The sequence below is a fragment of the Coregonus clupeaformis genome, chromosome 33 (genome assembly GCF_020615455.1).
Source record: "Coregonus clupeaformis isolate EN_2021a chromosome 33, ASM2061545v1, whole genome shotgun sequence".
NCBI classification, from domain to species: domain Eukaryota; kingdom Metazoa; phylum Chordata; class Actinopteri; order Salmoniformes; family Salmonidae; genus Coregonus; species Coregonus clupeaformis.
The window spans coordinates 29,960,876-29,981,110 of record NC_059224.1 but is presented as its reverse complement, the minus strand read 5'-3'; the positions used below and the strand labels follow the sequence as shown (position 1 = coordinate 29,981,110).

Below are 20,235 nucleotides of genomic sequence, written 5' to 3'. Positions count from 1 at the left end.
AGTAACTACAAAATCCAAGTAGAAACCAAGGCAAACCGCAGTTACTGCACTTGTTTTGACTGCAAACAGCAGTAAGTACGCAAACAGGGAAACTGAGAAAAATGGCTTTAAAGTTTATTTGCTGTCCAGCCAAATATATTGTAGGTAGATAAGTGATAATGCACTGATGTATTATCTTATTATTAAGTAATTTTTTCTACATATCAACCATGACCACTGATTTGACCTATGACCCAAGTCAAATAAATGACCATACAAAGTCAAACAGGAAAAACAACAAGAAAGTTGGATAAACATATTTAGATTGTAGATACTGCACTTTGCCTTTGCATTACCCATATAGTTGTTTAAGGTCATACAAAGCCAGAGTGCAGTATCTGCATTTTAGGGGTCATACAGTGGGCTCCAAAAGTACTGGAACAGTGACCCATTTGTTGTTGTTTTGGCTCTGTACTCCAACACTTTGGATTTGAAATGATACAATGACTATGAGGTGAAAGTGTAGACTGTCAGTTTTAATTTGAGGGTATTTTCATCCATATCGCATGAACCGTTTAGAAATACATTTTAGGGGACCAAAAGTATTGTGACAAATGTCATACACCCCCCCCCCCCCAAAAAAATATGCAAACTTCCCCTGTTACTGTAATGATGAGAGGTTAGCATGTCTTGGGGGGGTATGATATTTGTGCATCTGTAACTTTCTCACGATTCATTCAGGATTATCCGTAATCATGGTAGCATCCACATACATGTAGAAGTGTTGAGAAACATATTCTATTCTTATTTACAATAAAAGTGACTCCAAAATGACACAATACATTATTTACCATTCACTTCTATTGGGCACAAAATAATCTGAAACCCAACCAAAACAAACAGCAAATGCATCCAACAAATGTGTAGTCAGAAGCTTGATATAGTCATTGCGTGCTACCAAATACTTAACTTTTTACTACTTTAATACACGTGAATTTGTCCCAATACTTTTGGTCCCCTAAAATGGGGGGGACTATGTCAAAAAGTGCAGTAATTTCTAAACGGTTAACCAGATATGGATAAAGATACCCTCAAATTAAAGCTCACAGTCTGCACTTTAACCTCGTAGTCATCGTATCATTTAAAATCCAAAGTGCTGGAGTACAGAGCCAAAACAACAACAAATGTGTCACTGTCCCAATACCTTTGGAGCCCACTGTCGAAATCATGAATCAGCATCGTTTTGCCTTTGTAGGGCAGCATACAGATACAGAGAAATCAGAGCCATGCCGTGCAGTGTCACTCAGCTGAGCAGGAATAACAGTTCCCATAGGCTGCTCAGTTACAACACAAACAGGGTGTAAATGTCTCTGTAGTGTAACTTAACTGCACTCAGAATGCCCTGTGTGAGGGAGTGGGCTGAGAGTTATCATTATGTGGCTGCAAGCCTTTGGTGTGTGACAGGATGACAATAGTGCCCCTGGGAGGACAGGGGGGAGGGAGGGGTGTTGTTCTCACCTGTCCTGGCTGAGGAAGCGGCTGAGGACATCAGATGCCTGCAACTCTTCAGTCAGCTGGACAGCCATGGAGACCTTAGAGAACTGAGGGGCCTGGACCCTGATGAAGCCCTGAGAACTACTGTCCACCTGCATGGGGAAAGACAACACAGACATGTCTCAGCTAACCATCATAATACTATAGTGTCGCTACTGTACTCAATACTACACTAATACAAACTGTACATCAGCTATACTTTTATACAAAATATCAAGCATTTATTGAAAATTGCCTTATATAATGCAATTTCTTAATGAATCCATATTATCCATTATGCAATTTCTTCATTATTAAGTCATTTTTCAAACAATAAAAAAACGGAGTTGCAGTTCTACATATATCCACTAGGTGTCACAGGGGAGCCACTTCCTCTTTCATCAGTTGAAACAGGAAGCGCAGAAGGCATTTGAGTCATTCACATATTCTCCTCTTGATTCATTCAACAGCATGGGTGTTCCCCTCAGCTATAACTGCTTTTCAGTACGGTCGCAGAGCCAATTGGATTTCCATATACAGGTGCTACAGACAGACAGACGCCTTTGTCTGCTACTGCTGCCCTCACCTCGGAGAGGGGTTTCTCCTGTTTCTCTGGTTTCTCTCGCTCATAGGCCATCTTCTTTAGGAGTTTCATCATGGCGCGGTCTTTACTCATTTTCTTCTGGTTCTCCGTGTTTTGTTTTCTGACTTGATTCATTATGAATTTAGGAATCTGAAGTGAAAAATGTATGATAAAATTACACATTTTGACATTGAAGAGCCATACCAATTACGTACAGTAGGCCTATACATAAAGTACAAAACTGTGCGTAAACCATGCGTGGGATCATTTCCACGCAAAGTGTGAGATGTATCAATATATATAACATTTGCTTGACCATGCGTACGCATAGTGCCAAGTGGTAGAATAAGGAAACTATTTGTCAAGCATAGAATGGGGAAAATACATGTTGAAAATGTCTGAAATTATGAGAGTAATAAATAAATCATTTTCGATGTCATTGTATTTCCATTGTGAATTCATGCAACATATCTTGACAGGCATATCATTTCACCACATCAGTGCATTTGTTACGATAATAGTCCATATAAAGTACAGTCATTTGTTAAATTATAGGCAAAAAGTGAAAGTGAAACCATTGTTGAAATGCTATAAAAGACTATGGGAAATCGAATGATAGGCTTATCTTGCTCTGTTGGAGGATTTGGCAAACACTGCATTTCGCAGAGTGCACGTTTTTACAGACAGGTGGGACTCTTTTTTTCTCCAGAAAGTACAGATTGGCTCATCAGATATCGTTTCCCAAACAAATCTTATAGGATTTTTGCGAGGATTTAAGACACATGCCATTCCGATGCACATCCACCAGTGGAGGCTGCTGAGGGGAGAACGACTCCTAATAAAGGCTGGAATGGAGTAAATGGAATGGTATCAAAAACATGGTTTTCATGTGTTTGATTCCATTCACTTCATTCCATCCATTATACTCCATTCCAGCCATTAGTATGAGCCGTCCTCCCCTCAGCAGCCTCCACTGACATCCAAGTGCTATCCACCCTCGGGTTTTTGGCAACGGGCACTTTTCAGCGGGAGCTTGCCGATCGGATTCTCGCATCCCTCGATGAGCCAATGTTTTGGATGCAATCATACGCAAAACGAACTGTAACATACAATTTCCATAAATCATCGCACAACAGGTTGAAGTCAAGAGGGTTTCCTTTGCCATCGGCACCCACATCACCATAAAAGCCCCATCCCAAAACGAGTTCAACTACGGGAACAGAAAAGGCTTCCACTCTTTATGTGCAGATGATAGGTTATGTGATGCGCAAAAGACGCTGCTGAATGTGGTGGCCAGGTGGCACGCACGACTCGTTCATTTTGCAGAACAGTAATGTTGGCCTATACGCCTTCAGGAGGGAATTGTTGAGGATGAATGGCTTATTGGTGAGTGTTGCGTACTCATTGGAAGTACACTACCGGTCAAAAGTTTGGACACACCTACTCATTCAAGGGTTTTTCTTTATTTTTACAGAACTTTGAAAGTTTCTTCAAGTGCAGTCGCAAAAACTATTAAGCACTATGATGAAACTGGCTCTCATGCGGACCGCCACAGGAATGGTAGACCCAGAGTTACCTCTGCTGCAGAGGATAAGTTAATTAGAGTTACCAGCCTCAGAAATTGCAGCCCAAATAAATGCTTCAAAGAGTTCAAGACACAGACACATCTCAACATCAACTGTTCAGAGTGGACTGTGTGAAATCAGGCCTTCATGGTCGAATTGCTGCAAAGAAACCACTACCAAAGGACACCAATAAGAAGAAGAAACCTGTTTGGGCCAAGAAACATGAGCAATGGACATTAGACCAGTGGAAATGTGTCCTTTGGTCTGGAGTCCAAATTGGAGATTTTGGGTTCCAACCGCCGTGTCTTTGTGAGACGCGGTGTGGGTGAACGGATGATCTCCGCATGTGTAGTTCCCACCGTAAAGCACGGAGGAGGAGGTGTTATGGTGTGGGGGTGCTTTGCTGGTGACAATGTCTGTGATTTATTTAGAATTCAAGGCACACTTAACCAGCATGACTACCCCATCTGGTTTGGGCTTAGTGGGACTATCATTTGTTTTTCAACAGGACAATGACCCAACACACCTCCAGGCTGTGTAAGGGCTATTTTACCAAGAAGGAGAGTGATGGAGTGCTGCATCAGATGACCTGGCCTCCACAATCCCCCAACCTCAACCCAATTGAGATGGTTTGGGATGAGTCGGACGGCAGAGTGAAGGAAAAGCAGCCAACAAGTGCTCAGCATTTGTGGGAACTCTTTCAAGACTCTTGGAAAAGCATTCCAGGTGAAGCTGGTTGAGAGAATGCCAAGAGTGTGCAAAGCTGTCATCAAGGCAGAGGGTGACTATTTGAAGGATCTTAAATATAAAATATATTTTGATTTGTTCAACACGTTTTTGGTTACTACATGATTCCATATGTGTTATTTAATAGTATTTATGTCTTCACTATTATTCTAAAATGTAGAGAATAGTAAAAAATAAAGAAAAACCCTTGAATGAGTAGGTGTGTCCAAACTTTTGACTGGTACAAATAACACCTTTTGGTTGTACTTTATCTCTGACACTAGCACCTCTATTTGTTCTCTGAAAATATATATTTTTCTTAGCTTTTTTGGTTGCGACATTGTATTTCATGGTACGGCGCTGTATAATCCCCACAGGCTTTATGATTTTGACCATATGTGGTTAATTATGGGTGTTTAAAAATGCAAATAGCAAAGGTTATGCATGAGCACTGAGGCTGAGAACAATTGGTATTTATCAATGGTTATCTCCTACCAGTGTGTGAGTATGATGCTTGTAGGATTGTTTGTTAAATCATACTTTTTCTATACGTACGAACATTCAAAACTCTGTTCGTAAGTAGTATTTTAGAATAGTTTCTACACAATATTGATAAATGAGGCCCCATGACTTGAGCCTACCGTCCAGAGCAGGTTTTGGTATCTGATGAGTAGTCGGACGATGTTGGCGGTCTCTGTGGCCAGGGAAAATTCCTGTTGCTCACTGATCTTGTTGCGGAAGCCTTTAAACATGAAGATGTTTGGAGCCATCACCACGGCAACGTTGTTCAAGGTCATCTTGTTCTGCTCTTTGTGGTCTATGACCCTCTGAAAGAACTCCATCAGCGCCTGAAACCACCATAAGATACATTACAATGTGTCCAACAGACAACATGAGACTATACTGTATTGGCTAGAGAACTAGCACAGAGAAAGTAGATATATCTACCTTTAGTGTATCACGGCTGGACTCTGGAAGCAGCAGGACCAGCAAGTTGAGAGCCTGCAGCTGCTGCTTCTTAGTGGGCAGTTCTGTGAGTAAGGCAAGCAAACAAATCACAACGGATTGGTTTACTAATCCATAAGTCAACATAAGACAAAACTCAAACAGAATCGAGACACAATTCTAAATGAGTATACATACAGTGCACCATAGTGAGAAAAAGTGTGGTTCATAATGTATAGGGGGACTGACTAAGCACTGCGATGAATGCGCTGAGGTACTCCACAGTGAGCAGTGGGTGAGGCAGCTCCCTGATGAAGAGCTTGAGCAGGCTGGCTGCATCGTGCTGCTTCAGACTCTCCCATGGGAACAGACCCTCGTAGAACTTCCCCTCCAGCTCCACACACACTGCCTGCCAGCCAGACACATAGGTCACATGTTAACACACACACACACACACACACATACTCTCCCTCTCACACACACACAGTCTTGTACAATTAACCTTGTGGGGACACACAATTCAGTCCCATTAAAAATCCTATTTTTGACCCTTAACCCTAAACCTAACCCTAACCCCTAACCCTAAAACTAACCCTAGCTCCTAACCCTAACCCTAAACCTAATTCTAACCCTAACACTAATTCTAACCTTAACCGTAAAGCCCCTAGAAATAGCATTTGACCTTGTGGGGACCAACAAAATGTCCCCAGTTGGTCAAATGTTTGTTTGTTTACTATTCTTGTGGGGACTTCTGGTCAAGTATAGTTAAACACGTCCACACACACACACACACACACTCACACTGGAGGCTTCATCATCCTACAGTACAACACTCATGATACCTTCCACATGCATAATGGTGCCGGAGGGGATGGCTGCCGTTTTACAGGCTCCTAACCAACTGTGCTATTTTGTTAGTTTTTTCGCGTTGTTTGTAACTTATTATTTTACTTATTGTGTACATAATGTTGCTGCTACCGTCTCTTATGACCGAAAAAAAACGTCTGTACATCAGAACAGCGATTACTCACCTCGCACTGGACAAATATTTTTTCTTTAACGTGTCTGACACGAAGGATATACTGCTTTCTCGGGAACGGGCCCAAAACCCTGTCATTTGCGTGAAGAAAATACAGAGAAAAAGGGGGCGGAGGTCGGGCTGCCTTCTGAGAATTCATAGGCGAGTGAGTAAACTTCCACTACCATCCGTTCTATTGGCCAACGTGCAATCATTGCAAAACAAAATGGATGATCTACGATCAAGAATATCCTAACATAATATTTGATGTTTCACTGAGTCGTGGCTGAATGACTTTTTCCATGCATTGGCAGGACAGAGAAGCTACGTCTGGTAAGACGAGGGGCGGGGGTGTGTGTCTATTTGTCAATAACAGCTGGTGCGCGATGTCTAATATTAAAGAAGTCTCGAGGTATTGCTCGCCTGAGGTAGAGTACCTTATGAGCATGCGCGGACCAACTGGCAAGTGTCTTCACTGACATTTTCAACCTCTCCCTGACCGAGTCTGTAATACCTACATGTTTCAAGCAGACCACCATAGTCCCTGTGCCCAAGGAAGCGAAGGTAACCTGCCTAAATTATTACCGCCCCGTAGCACTCATGTCGGTAGCCATGAAGTGCTTTGAAATGCTAGTCATGGCTCACATCAACAGCATCATCACAGATACCCGAGACCCACTCCAATTCGCATATCACCCCAACAGATCCACAGATGACGCAATCTCAATCGCACTCCACACTGCCCTTTCCCACCTGGACAAAAGGAGCACCTATGTGAGAATGCTGTTCATTGACGACAGCTAAGCATTCAACACCATAGTGCCCACAAAGCTCATCACTAAACTAAGGACCCTGGGACTAAACACCTCTCTCTGCAACTGGATCCTGGATTTCCTGACGGGCCGCCCCCAGGTGCTAAGGGTAGGCAACAACACGTCTGCCACGCTTATCCTCACCACTGGGGCCCCTCAGGGGTGCTTGCTTAGTCCCCTCCTGTACTCCCTGTTCACCCACAACTGCGTGACCAAACACGACTCCAACACCATCATTAAGTTTGCTGACGACACAACAGTGGTAGGCCTGATCACTGACAATGATGAGACAGCCTATAGGGAGGAGGTGAGAGACCTGGCAGTGTGGTGCCAGGACAACAACCTCTCCCTCAATGTGAGCAAGACAAAGGAGCTGATCGTGGACTACACAATCAGAACAGAAAGTTTTACAGCTGCACCATCGAGAGCATCCTGACCGGTTGCATCACCGCCTGGTATGGCAACTGCTCGACATCTGACCATAAGGCGCTACAGATGGTAGTGCGTACGGCCCAGTACATCACTGGGGCCAAGCTTCCTGCCATCCAGGACCTATATACTAGGCAGTGTCAGAGGAAAACCCAAAAAATTGTCAAAGACTCCAGTCACCCAAGTAAGACTGTTCTCTCTGCTACCACACGGAAAGCGGTACCGGAGCGCAAAGTCTAGGACCAAAAGGCTCCTTAACAGCTTAAGACTGCTGAAGAATTAATCAAATGGCCACCCGGACTATTTACATTGACGACGACCCCCCCCCCCCATTTGTTTTTACACTGCTGCTACCCGCTATTATCTATGTATAGTCACTTTACCCCTACCTACATGTACACATTTCCTCGACTAACCTGTACCCCCGTACATTGACTCGGTACCGGTACACCCTGTATATAGCCTCGTTATTGTTATTTTATTGTGTTACTTTTTATTATTTTTTACTTTAGTTTATTTGGTAAATATTTTCTTAACTCTATTTCTTGAACTGCATTGTTGGTTAAGGGCTTGTAAGTAAGCATTTCATGGTAAGGTCTACACCTGTTGTATTCGGCGCATGTGACAAATAAAGTTTGATTTGATTTTGACAGTCTGTCACCACACTAACATTTCCATTAGCCAAATTCTTATTTCCCTACAGCTACAGTACATTAAGCTGTTGTCACAGCATGCAAATCCTTCCCCAGACATTGAATAAAGCAGGACTACATCTATCAACAATGATGAACAATGACCTTGACTCTTGTGGCTGCTCCGGGTATCCGTAGAAGCCCCTCTGTGTCCAGACCCTCCTCCTCTATGTGAGAGATGAGCTGGAAACAATAGAACACTCTTATAAGCTTTAACCACCAAATCAACAACACATATGACAATACCATCACCCCTACAGCAACCTGCAGAGATTTCTACTGCAGAGCACACATTCAGACGTACCGTGCGATTAAAGTGAACCAGGATCAGTGAACCACTGACTGTGTTAATGAGAGGTTGTGCTGCTCACCCTCTGCAGTATGATTGGCACCTTGGTCCCTGGCTGTCTCCTCTGGTCCTGCTCCAACAGGGTGGCCAGGGGAACTCCAAACAGGCCAGACTCTAGAACACAAACACAAGAAAAATTTATTTCATCAGAGCTTGATGGGATAGTCAATGGGACAGTCATCAGGGCTCTTAGATATACTGTTATACAGTTGTGTTCCATGCTAACAGTTGTAACATACTGGCTTACCTTTGACCTTGAGTTTGACTGCTTTGTGGGCCTTGAGGTCGATGCCTGCCGTGTCAAACAGAGCGGTCATCTCTATCAGCACCAGGCGGTGCACCTTCTTCATGTCCTGAGGGGACAGGTCCCCAGCCTTGGTCAGCCCTGTCTTGTCTCTCCTTAACTTGAAGTTCTGTCATACAGAGAAGCACAGGTTACATTAGCAATTAGCAAAACTGGGTTGTATTCATTAGTGCACACCGTAGCAAAACATTTTGCAATGGAAGATGAAAACAAGCGTTTCTTATTGGACAAGGTCAGATGGACACTGTTTGGACATTGTTTGGAGTATCTGTGGTTATACTTGAGTGTCACCACCAGGTGGCCCTAGAACAAGAGACAGAACTCCGAAACACCAGTAGGCTAGTACAGTTTTGACTGTGAAATGTATTATGACACAAAAACTCTATTTAAAGGTTTTGATTGATAATGTTCTCTTCTGTGCAAATGACATCATTCAATGTCATATAACTTACATTTGTACACAATCAGTAGGCCTACAATAACGCTGTAAATGATGGCCTATATAAATATAAAATCATAATTTAGTCAATCATTGCTGATGTAGGCTAAGTAAACACAGAAACATATTTCACTCCATAAACACTACAGGGCAAAGTTCCTGCTTCTGACAAAAAACATACAAATATTTGAAATCCTTTGTCCCAAACTGGCCCATGGGATCCTGCTATGTTGACGAGTGACACTTCCTGTTTTGGCATGTAAACTTTGCTCCGGCTGAGCGACTCAGTCAATCTGTGTGGTGGTGTTAATGTTTAAAGGGTACTCACAGGTAGCTTGTCATCTGCGTCTGTCAGCGCCTCGCCACTGCCCTTTGAGTCCTCCTTATAGCTGAGGGCCTGATCAGAGAAGGACACCTCTAGGTTGATGTCTGTCTCAGGTTCAGACACACGCTGCTCAGCAGGGCCTGCCCCGTTCCCCAGCCCCGTCGCTTGACCTGTACACACACACACACACACACACACACACACACACACACACACACACACACACACACACACACACACACACACACACACACACACACACACACACACACACACACACACACACACACACACACACACACACACACACACACACACACACACACACACCAGGAGTTATTATTGGGACACATTAAAAGCTAGACCAACAGCACAGTAAGGAAGGGAGAAGAACTAGAAGCTGATAGTGAGACAAGAGATTACATGATGAATTATGAATTAGATGTGTGAAAGTCCACAGATGGGACAAAGTCTTTAGTCAGCAGTGGGGAGCTGGGGAGATTAGAACTAGGTGGTGGTGACTGTGCTGCCCACTGAAGGGACACTAAGGGACAACGACTAGTCCTGTGGCAGTCAACAGCCAGAGAGCCAGTCTGCCCTCCGTGACCCATGTCAGACAGACATGTAAGGCCTTGGCTCTGACACCAGGACACAGAACTGCAGTGCCTCCCGGCCATCTCCACTAATAGGAATAGCAGGCATGTGTATAATGGAAGATAGGGAGCAGATTCCTGACAGCCTTCATGTTAAGGTCAGAGGGGTGGCGGGAACAGACGGAGAGAGGCAATGTCCCTGCTTCCTGTGTGTGTGTGTGTGTGCTGCTGAGTTATCTTCTCAACTCAGCAGCTCTTCCGTAGAATCTTCACTTCTGCTTCCTGTGATCATGAACCATTTCAGGAAATCTACAGTATCACATAAAAGCAACAATGCAGTGTATAGAAATACCAGTTCATTTGTGTGGCAGATTGTTAAGTGATGAGTCAGTGATGTTTTCTATAGGTATAGACCAACATGACCAGACACATATTTAGTGAGTAGAACTTGTGGTACATACCATCTGTCGTAATATCCTTTATTCTATTTTCACTTCTCTCTGGTGACTTTGCTTCATCCTCCAGTAACATAACACAGAACAAAAAAAGGCTCTCATCACAATTCAATATAGCTTATTTTGATCAATTCATGAATCAAACAACTAAGCATAACTGCTGATATTGTAGAAAGTCGTTATATTTTTTGCACCAATTGTGAGTGCAAGACCTTCATTTGCATAATATTAAGATATTCAGTTACGTATTACTTCACATCCAGGTGTCCATTAACAGACATTGTGATTAGTAATTATGTTAACTAACTACGGTAAACAAGTCACTGGGTTTGTTCTGTAGCGAGGCATCTCAGGCATGACTGATTTTTGGGGTGTTAACGGGACCGGTGGCAGGCTGACCTTTGACTCCGGCGTGCCTGGGAGTTTGAAGATGTCTCTGACGTCAGGTACTTGGTGCTGCTTGTTCCTCTTCCTGAGGGTCTGCTGTAGCTTCTCAACACGTTTCTCCACGGTGGCGGCCTGGGTGCGCGTCAGCGTGGACAACAGCCCCATCATTTCCTCGGGGTCCGATGCAGACTCGTCAAACAGAGTGGCCAGCCCTGCCTCCATCAGCCATGCCTCCTCCTGTTCCCCCTCTACAGACAGACAAGTTGAGTGTTATGAGTTGATGATGCACCAAAAGAGCAGTAGTATGTTAATGGTAAAGACATGGGTGTAGGCCTGAAGACTAGTGAGAGGGCACAGCAATGTATTTAATAATAAAGGAACAAACAAGTAATTCATAGATTATTACTGTGCAATTACTATTATATTATGCAATTTGTCTGTACTGAGGTGTGGGAATAGAGAAAGACATGAAACAGGGAAGGATCTCCCTCCTACCCCCTTAACACCAACCATCTTGTTATAGAAAAGAACAGAAACAAAAGGAAGTTCCTGCTTTACGTTCTCCAGACAAAACAATGAATGTCAACCTAATAAACAATATACTTCTGCAGTGCTATTTATAGGCATTTCCTGATCCTGTAGGATCAAGCAAGGCTATTGTCTTTTGTGGATGAAAGAAAATAAATCATTATGTGGTGGTATTGCAAAACAACATGTGCTGGACAACAGACCAGACTATCCCAGTCAGCTCTACTGTATGTACTGAACAAAAATATATAAACGCAACATGCAACAATTTCAACGATTTTACTTTATTATAGTTCATATAAGGAAATCTGTCAATTGAAATAAATAAATTAGGCCCTAATCACAGGGGCGCAGCCATGTGGGAGCCAGGCCCAGCCAATCAGAATTTGTTTTTCCCTACAAAAAGGGCTTTATTACAGACAGAAATACTCCTCCGTTTAATCAGCTGTCTGGGTGGCTGGTTTCAGATGATCCCGCATGTGAAGAAGCCGGATGTGGAGGTCCTGGGCTGGCGTGGTTACGCGTGGTCTGCGGTTGTGAGGCCGGTTGGACGGACTGCCAAATTTTCTAAAACAACGTAGGAGGTGGCTTATGGTAGAGACATTAACATTAAATCATCTGGCAACAGCTCTGGTGGACATTCCTGCAGTCAGGATGCCAATTGCACGCTCACTCAAAACTTGAGACATCTGTGGCATTGTGTTGTGTGACAAAACTGCACATTTTAGAGTGGCCTTTTATTGTCCCCAGCACAAGGTGCACCTGTGTAATGATCATGCTGTTTAATCAGCTTATTGATATGCCACACCTGTAAGGTGGATAGATTATCTTGGCAAAGGAGAAATGCTCACTATCAGGGATGTAAACACATTTCTACACCAAATTTGATAGAAATAAGCTTTTTGTGTGTATGAAACATTTCTGGAATCTTTTATTTCAGCTCATAAAACATGGGACCAACACTTTTCACGTTGCGTTTATATTTTTGTTCAGTATAAAATAATCCTTTCAGACAGTGATCTAGGTAAATCACTAGTCATATAATGTACATGGTGAAATGTTACCCTGAAGCAGTAGTTCAACAACTTAAGGTGAAGGAAAGGGCATATGGTCCTTCCACTATAACAACCTGCATCTCCTCTCTCCTTCCAGTGGACACTCCTGCTATAGAGTAGAGCTCCATACCATCAGGCACCTTAAGCTGCACCTCCTCCTGTGGCTCTGCGTCCCCCTCTCCCTCTCCACTAAGGGTGATGTTCTTCACCTCGGTCCAGTAGTCGTCCATGGCCAGCTCGTCCAGCGAGTCCTGGGAGTTACAGCGGTGGTACGGGGGCTTTCCCGGGACATTTTTGGCCCGGTTCTGGACACTGTAGTGGCCTGTCCTGCGACTGGTGGACAAAGAAGGAGAGAGTATTATGAGTACTATTTCACAGTAATTTTATTAGTGAGTTATAAATACTCCAAGTTATACCATACTAATAATGAGTAAAACTGGGTGGTTATCTGGTACTAATTTTAGGATGAGTTATAAATACTACAAGTCATACCATACTAATAATGAGTAAAACTGGGTGGTTGTCTGGTACTAAACCAAGTTCTATTTTCCACATAGAACCTGGTTTAGCATGAACATGAAGGGTTAACTCATTTCAGTCAGTCAGTGCAGCAGTTCTGCTTTCCTCTGGCCGAGTCACACTTATAGCACGTCGTTCTGTGCAACCCCTGCTGTCAGCTGCTGTTAGCTGGCCACAGCCTAGATCCTTTCATTTATTCCAAAATGCCAAGTTACTAGTTTAAAGATAATGCATGCGTGGGCTTGTGGGCTTGGCTTGCTCCAGATAGGCTTCGCCATGCGTGTGAACCCAGGGAAAGCACAAAGAGGACTCCTGATGGGCATCAGAGCTGCTACACCCCCCTCCCCCTAATAGTTCTGGTGGTTGCACTTAAAGGCCCAGTGCAGCCAAAAATGTGATTTTCCTGTGTTTTATATACATTTCAACACTATGAGGTTGGAATAATACTGTGGAAATTATGATAATGTCCTTTTAGTGTAAAAGCTGTTCGAAAAGACTGCCTGAAATTTCTGCCTGTTTTGGTGGGAGGGAGTTTGGGCCATCCATGGTGACATCACCATGCAGTAAATTAGTGAATAGACCAATAAGAAATAAGAGCTAATTTTGAGTTTTCCCCTCCCCACTCAAACCACTCCCAGACAGTACTAGCAAAATTCTTGCTTGAGAAATTGCTCTTTGCTATGAAGCTATTGTTGATTATTTTTTACCATTTTAGTTAATAACAATCACAGTAAGGTACTTCATTGTTACCCAGAAATGATTTGATATTGAGATTTAAAAAACTTCTGCATTGGACCTTTAAAGGGACACCTAGAGTGGCAAAAATAATTCATGAAACCTCAGCGGTTCCACACTCCCAAATTACTGCTGCTGCTTACGCACTTGATACTAAACACGGTCAATCTTGGTCAAGCCAGGCTAATGTTTTACACATCCAAGGTGACAGAAATAATATCTGATAACCTCAAACTAAAGAGTACAAATGAGCTTCAAAACCAGCTCTATGGGCCTACAGAGTGTTCTTCGTGGCTTTGAGGTCTATTTCTCGCAGTGAAGAGTTCCATGGTCATAGACAGGGCAGAATATAAATGAGCTGCAGGCCTATTAGGCCTCACCTGAGGTCTGTGGAGGTTGTAAAATGAGTCAGCCCTCAGCTCCTTCCCAGCCACAGGAAATACACAGGGTATCAGTAACGCCTGACATTTCTGGCCCTGGATAAACAACACCTTTACAAATCGTAAATTCATAGAGGTTGTTGAGGAAATGCTGTCACAAACCAATTGCTGTCTGTTTTCTAGTTAATAGTTCCACAATGTTTGAACAATTCTGGAAGAATCTGAGGGTTGGAAAACATTTTATTTATTCAAACCTTTATGGGGAACAAGCTAAAACACAGCACAAACATTTGGTTTGGAGGGGAATAAGGTGCTAATAAATAGAACAAAGACCAGGGAGTGCAGGGAGAAAGCGGAATGTGTTTCACCATCCCAAGACAGAAATGCAAACACCATCTTCCCCATTAGGAGCACATGCAAGGTTTGATATCAAGAGGACAAGGAAGGAAAGTCAAGTATCCCAGCAATGTACACAGCACCAATGTTACCCCACAGCCAGACCCATTCACATAGAAAGGTCAGCTATCTTGCTGGCTCCAAGAGTGACAAACTGCCAGTGCTCAAGGACAAAAGGGGAAACAACGTAGTCTTTCTCTGCTGTTTAGTGCCTGGTCATTTTGCATACAGACACAAAGGAGAGGGGCCATAGTATACTCTAGATCCATTCATACAGAAGAACTGACAGTGCAGGTCAGGCGGCAGAGGCACAGGTATACTGTACCATCTCGGAGGCTTACTAAACCTTAACCTGAGTGTGCTACTGTGAGGCAAAGTGTGGTGACAACAGGTGTCTAAAATACATAGTGGCACTGTGGCAGAACATGCATGGTTTAGCACTGTAATGGAAACAGGGGATTACACTACTGTCAATCACATGCACTAGCAATCAAGTTTGACTTAACTCCTAATGCACATTCCAAACATCCACTACAGGTAATACAGGGACACATGGGCCCAAGCCGGTTGGTTGCTGTGACAACCACAGTCATGGAACGTTACTGCTGGGTTTCAGTCTGACTGACCCTCCAATCTCCTGTATAATACTTACTGCCTGAGTACACTCTCAGATGACATGTCATTTCCAGGAGACTGGAGAATATGCTGGGTTTAACACATGTACAAGATGTGGGGGCAGATGCTGTGGTGCCTGGTGAATGGATGCACCATGGCGACAGCTCCAAAGAACTGAGGCCAAAGTTCTGCGGTCATATGGGCCAGCTGGATTGGACAGACTGCATGGGAAAGCCCCCAGTGATGGGTTCTGGGATTTGAGATAGTGTATGTTCCTCTGTGTAGAGAAAATAGGGTAAGAACACTTTTCAAACCCTTCCCTGTTCAAAGAGGCGTGACTGTATTCCTCAGAGACTGCGCCGTGAGATGTACTCCTAAAACTGCCTATAACACAAATTATGTTTGTGTTATCAAAATTCTAAAAACGTCAATGTGTTAAATATACTTATTTAGGAAATGTCAAGGACGGAGGGGGACATGACTTTAAAAATAGCAGAGATATTAAAATGTTAAATACATATGACGTTCAAAAGACATTGTTGGCAGTTTAATGATAAAGGATTTAAATAATAATAGGAACACAAGTAAGAATAATCTCTACTGTAAGTGGAAATACATTTTCCAACACCTGGGAACAACAGGAAATGTAAAGAGTGCTGCTGTGCTAATGGAAAAACTATAAAAACACAAACAGCAGCAATAACACTATGATGATAACCTGTGTTGATTCTGTGCATTGACTCCATGTGTTTTCATCATCATCATCATGTTAACACTGCTGCAGGTATTTTAAGGTAGGTGGTCCCTGAGTCAATATTATATCTCACTCACAATAAGCTCAGCCGCTCACCTGATTCGTTGGAAATCATAACACAGGCTGTTCACTTGGCCTTGACTTGAACCTGTTAACCCTGCTCTTTTGTGGTCCTGTGTAGCTCAGTTGGTAGAGCATGGCACTTGCAACGCCAGGGTTGTGGCTTCAATTCCCACGGGGGACCAGTACGAACAAATATGAAAATGTATGCACTCACTACTGTAAGTCACACTGGATAAGAGCATCTGCTAAATGACTAAAATGTAAAATGTTTTGGACATTAGAAACTCAAGTCGGAGTAAACAGCTAACATACTACCGGCTGAGCTTATTGATTGGGTATAACCTGACCCACAACATTATGTAAAGAATACAAAAAGACGTGATCAATTATTAATGAATGCCTATTCTATATAACATCTATACAGTGAAAAAAAATTGAAGGTCAAAACATGAATGCCTACAACCTAACTTAATAAACACATGCAGGCACAAAGAACCAACACACCCATCTGTATATCACATTCTTTGTACTTGTGTGAACAAACTGTTTCGTTATCAACTCATTAAAAGGGCTGTACTCTGTTCTTTCTATTTGTCTACATGGAATGAATAGTTATCTAATAACTCAATATAAGTGGAAAACAAAAGAGCTGTGGAGAGTAGTCAATTATGTACCACCGGTGACTTGTTCATACAGTAAGACCAAAATGACTCAGTAAGCTGGTGGCAAAATCTCTCATTATAACAAACATTTAACTGCAGGCTATTATTCCAACAAACTGGACAACATTCATTGACCACAACATGCACCCAGTTAGACTTTTGTTTTATCTTTCTGTTCCCATGCAGAAGCAAGACCAATTGAACTGGCACATGAGACAAACAAGAGAGGTAGGTGCCACATTTGCCACACCATGCCAACTATGGATGGTGCTACTATGGCACAGTAGTACAGACAGACCCCTGTATGTAGTATCCAAAACAGCCTTGGCCGGGCCAGCCCTCTGTAGGGCCACTGGGGACCCTCAGACCCAGCTGGAGAGTGGAGGCACCTGCATTCATGACAGGGCTCATCCACTATAGCTGCAGCCTATAACAGACACTGGCTTTTACAGATGGCCTCTTGAATTGGAAAAACAGCATCATGTTTCAACTGGCTAGTGCTGTCTTCGTGTGTGTGTCCTCACCCTGTAAGCGTGGAGTTTGTTATTTGATAGTGTTTACACTTTCTTAAACATGTGCAGAACAAACAAAGTTTGTGTAAATAAACAGAATATCTATTTTGTGTTAGGGTTTGCTCTCAAGTTCTCTAGCCTAATAAAACGAGGGGTTTTTGGACAGTCTGATTTCGGCATAGTGACGTAGTGTAGCCTACATATGAAAAATCACTTATTGACTACTGTAGGCCTACTTCTATGATTTACATATCATATAAACAGTTTCATCCTCATCATTATCATTCGCACGCCTGTATTTACACTGCTTGTTTAGTCTAGAACTCATTTAATTTCACACAATGTGTCAACATGGTAACAATGTGTCAACACATTGAAAAGTCAGGGGCGACTTGGGGACTACACTGAGTGTTCTTTCTGTTAGAGGTTACAAACTGGGCAACTGGAAGACCTTTGCACCTTTTCTTAACTATTCACGCGGCAATGTTACAACGTTACTTACAGTAGGGAGTAGGCTATGGCCAATAACAGACTATCCGCTCACCTCAGCGATGAAGACTCGATCTCTTCGGCACTTTTGACACCCGAGGCAGGCGGTAAAACTTCACTATTGCTAAAATATCCGGTCAAGATGACTCCCTTGGCGTCCTGCTGGTGACTCATGTTGCCCGACTCATGCCGTATTATTGTTGAAGTTCGCAGTTAACTTTGAACGTACAGCCTCCAGGAATAGGAGAGCTGTGCTGTGTGTGAGGGGAGTTGTCTCTTTCAATGATCTCACTGCCTCCCCTAACAACATGGGGAGAGTTCGTTTTGCATGACTCGGTGCTCCGGGTGAGTGTACATTTCACTTAAGTACCAATGTAATGGTCTAAAATATACAAACTCTGCGCACAAGGGGCACCGGGCCATGCAAAACAAACTCACACATGGATAATCAACAGATGCCTGAAAGCACCGCCCAGAATGCTGTTGGGCGGTGTAATTTGGGCGGGGTCAGACCTGTAAAACCGTATAAAACATCACTTTCTTTCTTGTCCCAGTCATCTATCTTATCTACGTACTTTATATGGTCCCCCAGCCATTGGCCCCAGCAATACTGATATCCTATCTGGGTCATACATTTGTCAAGTTAAGTAACGTAAAATGTAAAATGTATACACGCATGACTGTACATCTCTTGGGATAAAAGCGTCTGCTAAATGGCATATATTAGGCATAAACCTGAAAACGGCACAATAATGTTTTACTACTCTAATATTCCAAGTTACAGTATATTATAGCTAATCTTTGGCCTATACTGATATGAATCATGATGTATTATGCAGTATAATACACTATAATGATTTATTCCCTGTCATTTCACCTGTACTTTGTGAATTTGAATTAATCATTCTAATCACCATTATGGATCTGAGGTCCTCTGTGACTACTGTCTAGTGATATGGATTCATGGCATTTAAGCCTGCATTACGTTGATCTTATACCTGTGTAGTAACGCGGTAATAACGGCAGTACAAACATGTTGTTGTTACATATTATTTAATTCATGTATTTTGTGACATTTATGTAAATGTCCATACTACAAATGACTGTTTGTTGAAGAACTAGATATTTACATGTGGGCCTTTAGTGCATGCCAGAAGACAAAGCCATGATGTTACACTTACAAACGGTTACATTCTGTTGCCATCAATTAGTGAATATTCATTAGTCTGGCAGGCTGAATCGGAAGACCTCTCTTGGTTATAATGGTGTGGAAAGTTATCAGACCAGCTCCAACATGCCTCATAGGTTTGACATCTGAGCAGCACTGGCCATTACAACAAAGGCCTAACATGCAACAGTAAATTAGTAGGCTACCTCTATACTGCCATCTGGTGGTCAGTTACAACAATGTTCTGTGAATGTCAGGTGCAGCAGAGGAAATCGCTTTGTGTAAGAATCACTGGCAATGATGCTCAAAAGGATCTGGATCCATTGCTGTGATAACACCTAACAAAACGCTGTGTGAATTCACTAAACAGAAACATTTATATTCTTGGCATGTTACACTTGAACCCTGATATTAGACTAATAACGTTCCATCTCAGTCCTTCTGGACAGGTGTGGACTATGATCTGAGAAAAGCTCTTACCAAGGTGAAATGTACACCAGCAGGTACAAGAATGGAGTGAAACTGAATCTGCACATGACAGAGGTGTTGTTGCTTGGCTTCCTGCACAAGCTTTGGAAAGTCAACACAATATTTTTCACGTTCTTTGGTGACAAATATATTTATTTTGCCGGAACAATAGCCTTCATATGATTTAGCGCCTATGGATTACTATTTTGTTATTCCTGATATTTCACATTTCTTATTTCTGACAGCTTTGCCCTCTGCAGCTCTGTCAACTTTATATCTCTCATGGCTAAAGGACTATCAGGAATGACCTTAGTAGCTACATTCCATGAAGTCCCACCGTTTACCAAGCTGCCCTGTCTCAACACACAGAACCTCATCAGAAATAAAAAAGGATAGTATGTGTTTTCAGAGATCTTGTAACACAGTCGACACATAAGTCACTCAAGTCCATATCCCATAATAGATACAGTATGACACACATTCAGTAAAACAAGCCCTAAAATCGGTTCCATACCTTAGATGAAGATAATAGACGAATTTGGAAACCATGGTAACCATTTTGTGTCGAGGTCCAACGCTCTATTTGCAGAGGGGAGGAGAACCCCCTTATCCCATGTGAGGGGAGGACCTCTTCGACTCCATGGCTCACCTTGCCATGTGCTGCAGAGTGGTGTTAATGTACACACACAGTCAAACACACACGCACACACACACTCACACAGAGCATACACACCGTAGGCAATCAGCCCCCAAAGAG

At 42.8% G+C, this 20,235-nt stretch overlaps 1 protein-coding gene across 2 annotated transcripts in view; it reads right to left on the bottom strand.

The window, feature by feature from the left end:
* The window catches only part of LOC121548976 (rho GTPase-activating protein 18), a 24,235-nt gene extending 4,000 nt beyond the window's left edge, over positions 1–20,235 (bottom strand). Inside the window, exons 1-13 of one of the 2 annotated variants that reach the window (XM_041860715.2) lie at positions 19,993–20,235; positions 12,848–13,050; positions 11,147–11,382; positions 10,754–10,811; positions 9,703–9,869; positions 8,879–9,044; positions 8,654–8,745; positions 8,388–8,465; positions 5,581–5,740; positions 5,335–5,417; positions 5,028–5,234; positions 2,099–2,245; positions 1,498–1,625 (exon numbers count right to left, since the gene is read on the bottom strand). In XM_041860715.2, the coding sequence (XP_041716649.1) occupies positions 1,498–1,625; positions 2,099–2,245; positions 5,028–5,234; positions 5,335–5,417; positions 5,581–5,740; positions 8,388–8,465; positions 8,654–8,745; positions 8,879–9,044; positions 9,703–9,869; positions 10,754–10,811; positions 11,147–11,382; positions 12,848–13,050; positions 19,993–20,036 (1,769 nt within the window). In that variant the 5' untranslated portion in view covers positions 20,037–20,235. Of the gene's footprint in view, positions 1–1,497; positions 1,626–2,098; positions 2,246–5,027; positions 5,235–5,334; positions 5,418–5,580; positions 5,741–8,387; positions 8,466–8,653; positions 8,746–8,878; positions 9,045–9,702; positions 9,870–10,753; positions 10,812–11,146; positions 11,383–12,847; positions 13,051–17,897; positions 18,132–19,992 lie in introns of those variants that run through there. The other variant, XM_041860714.2, reaches the window with a different exon arrangement.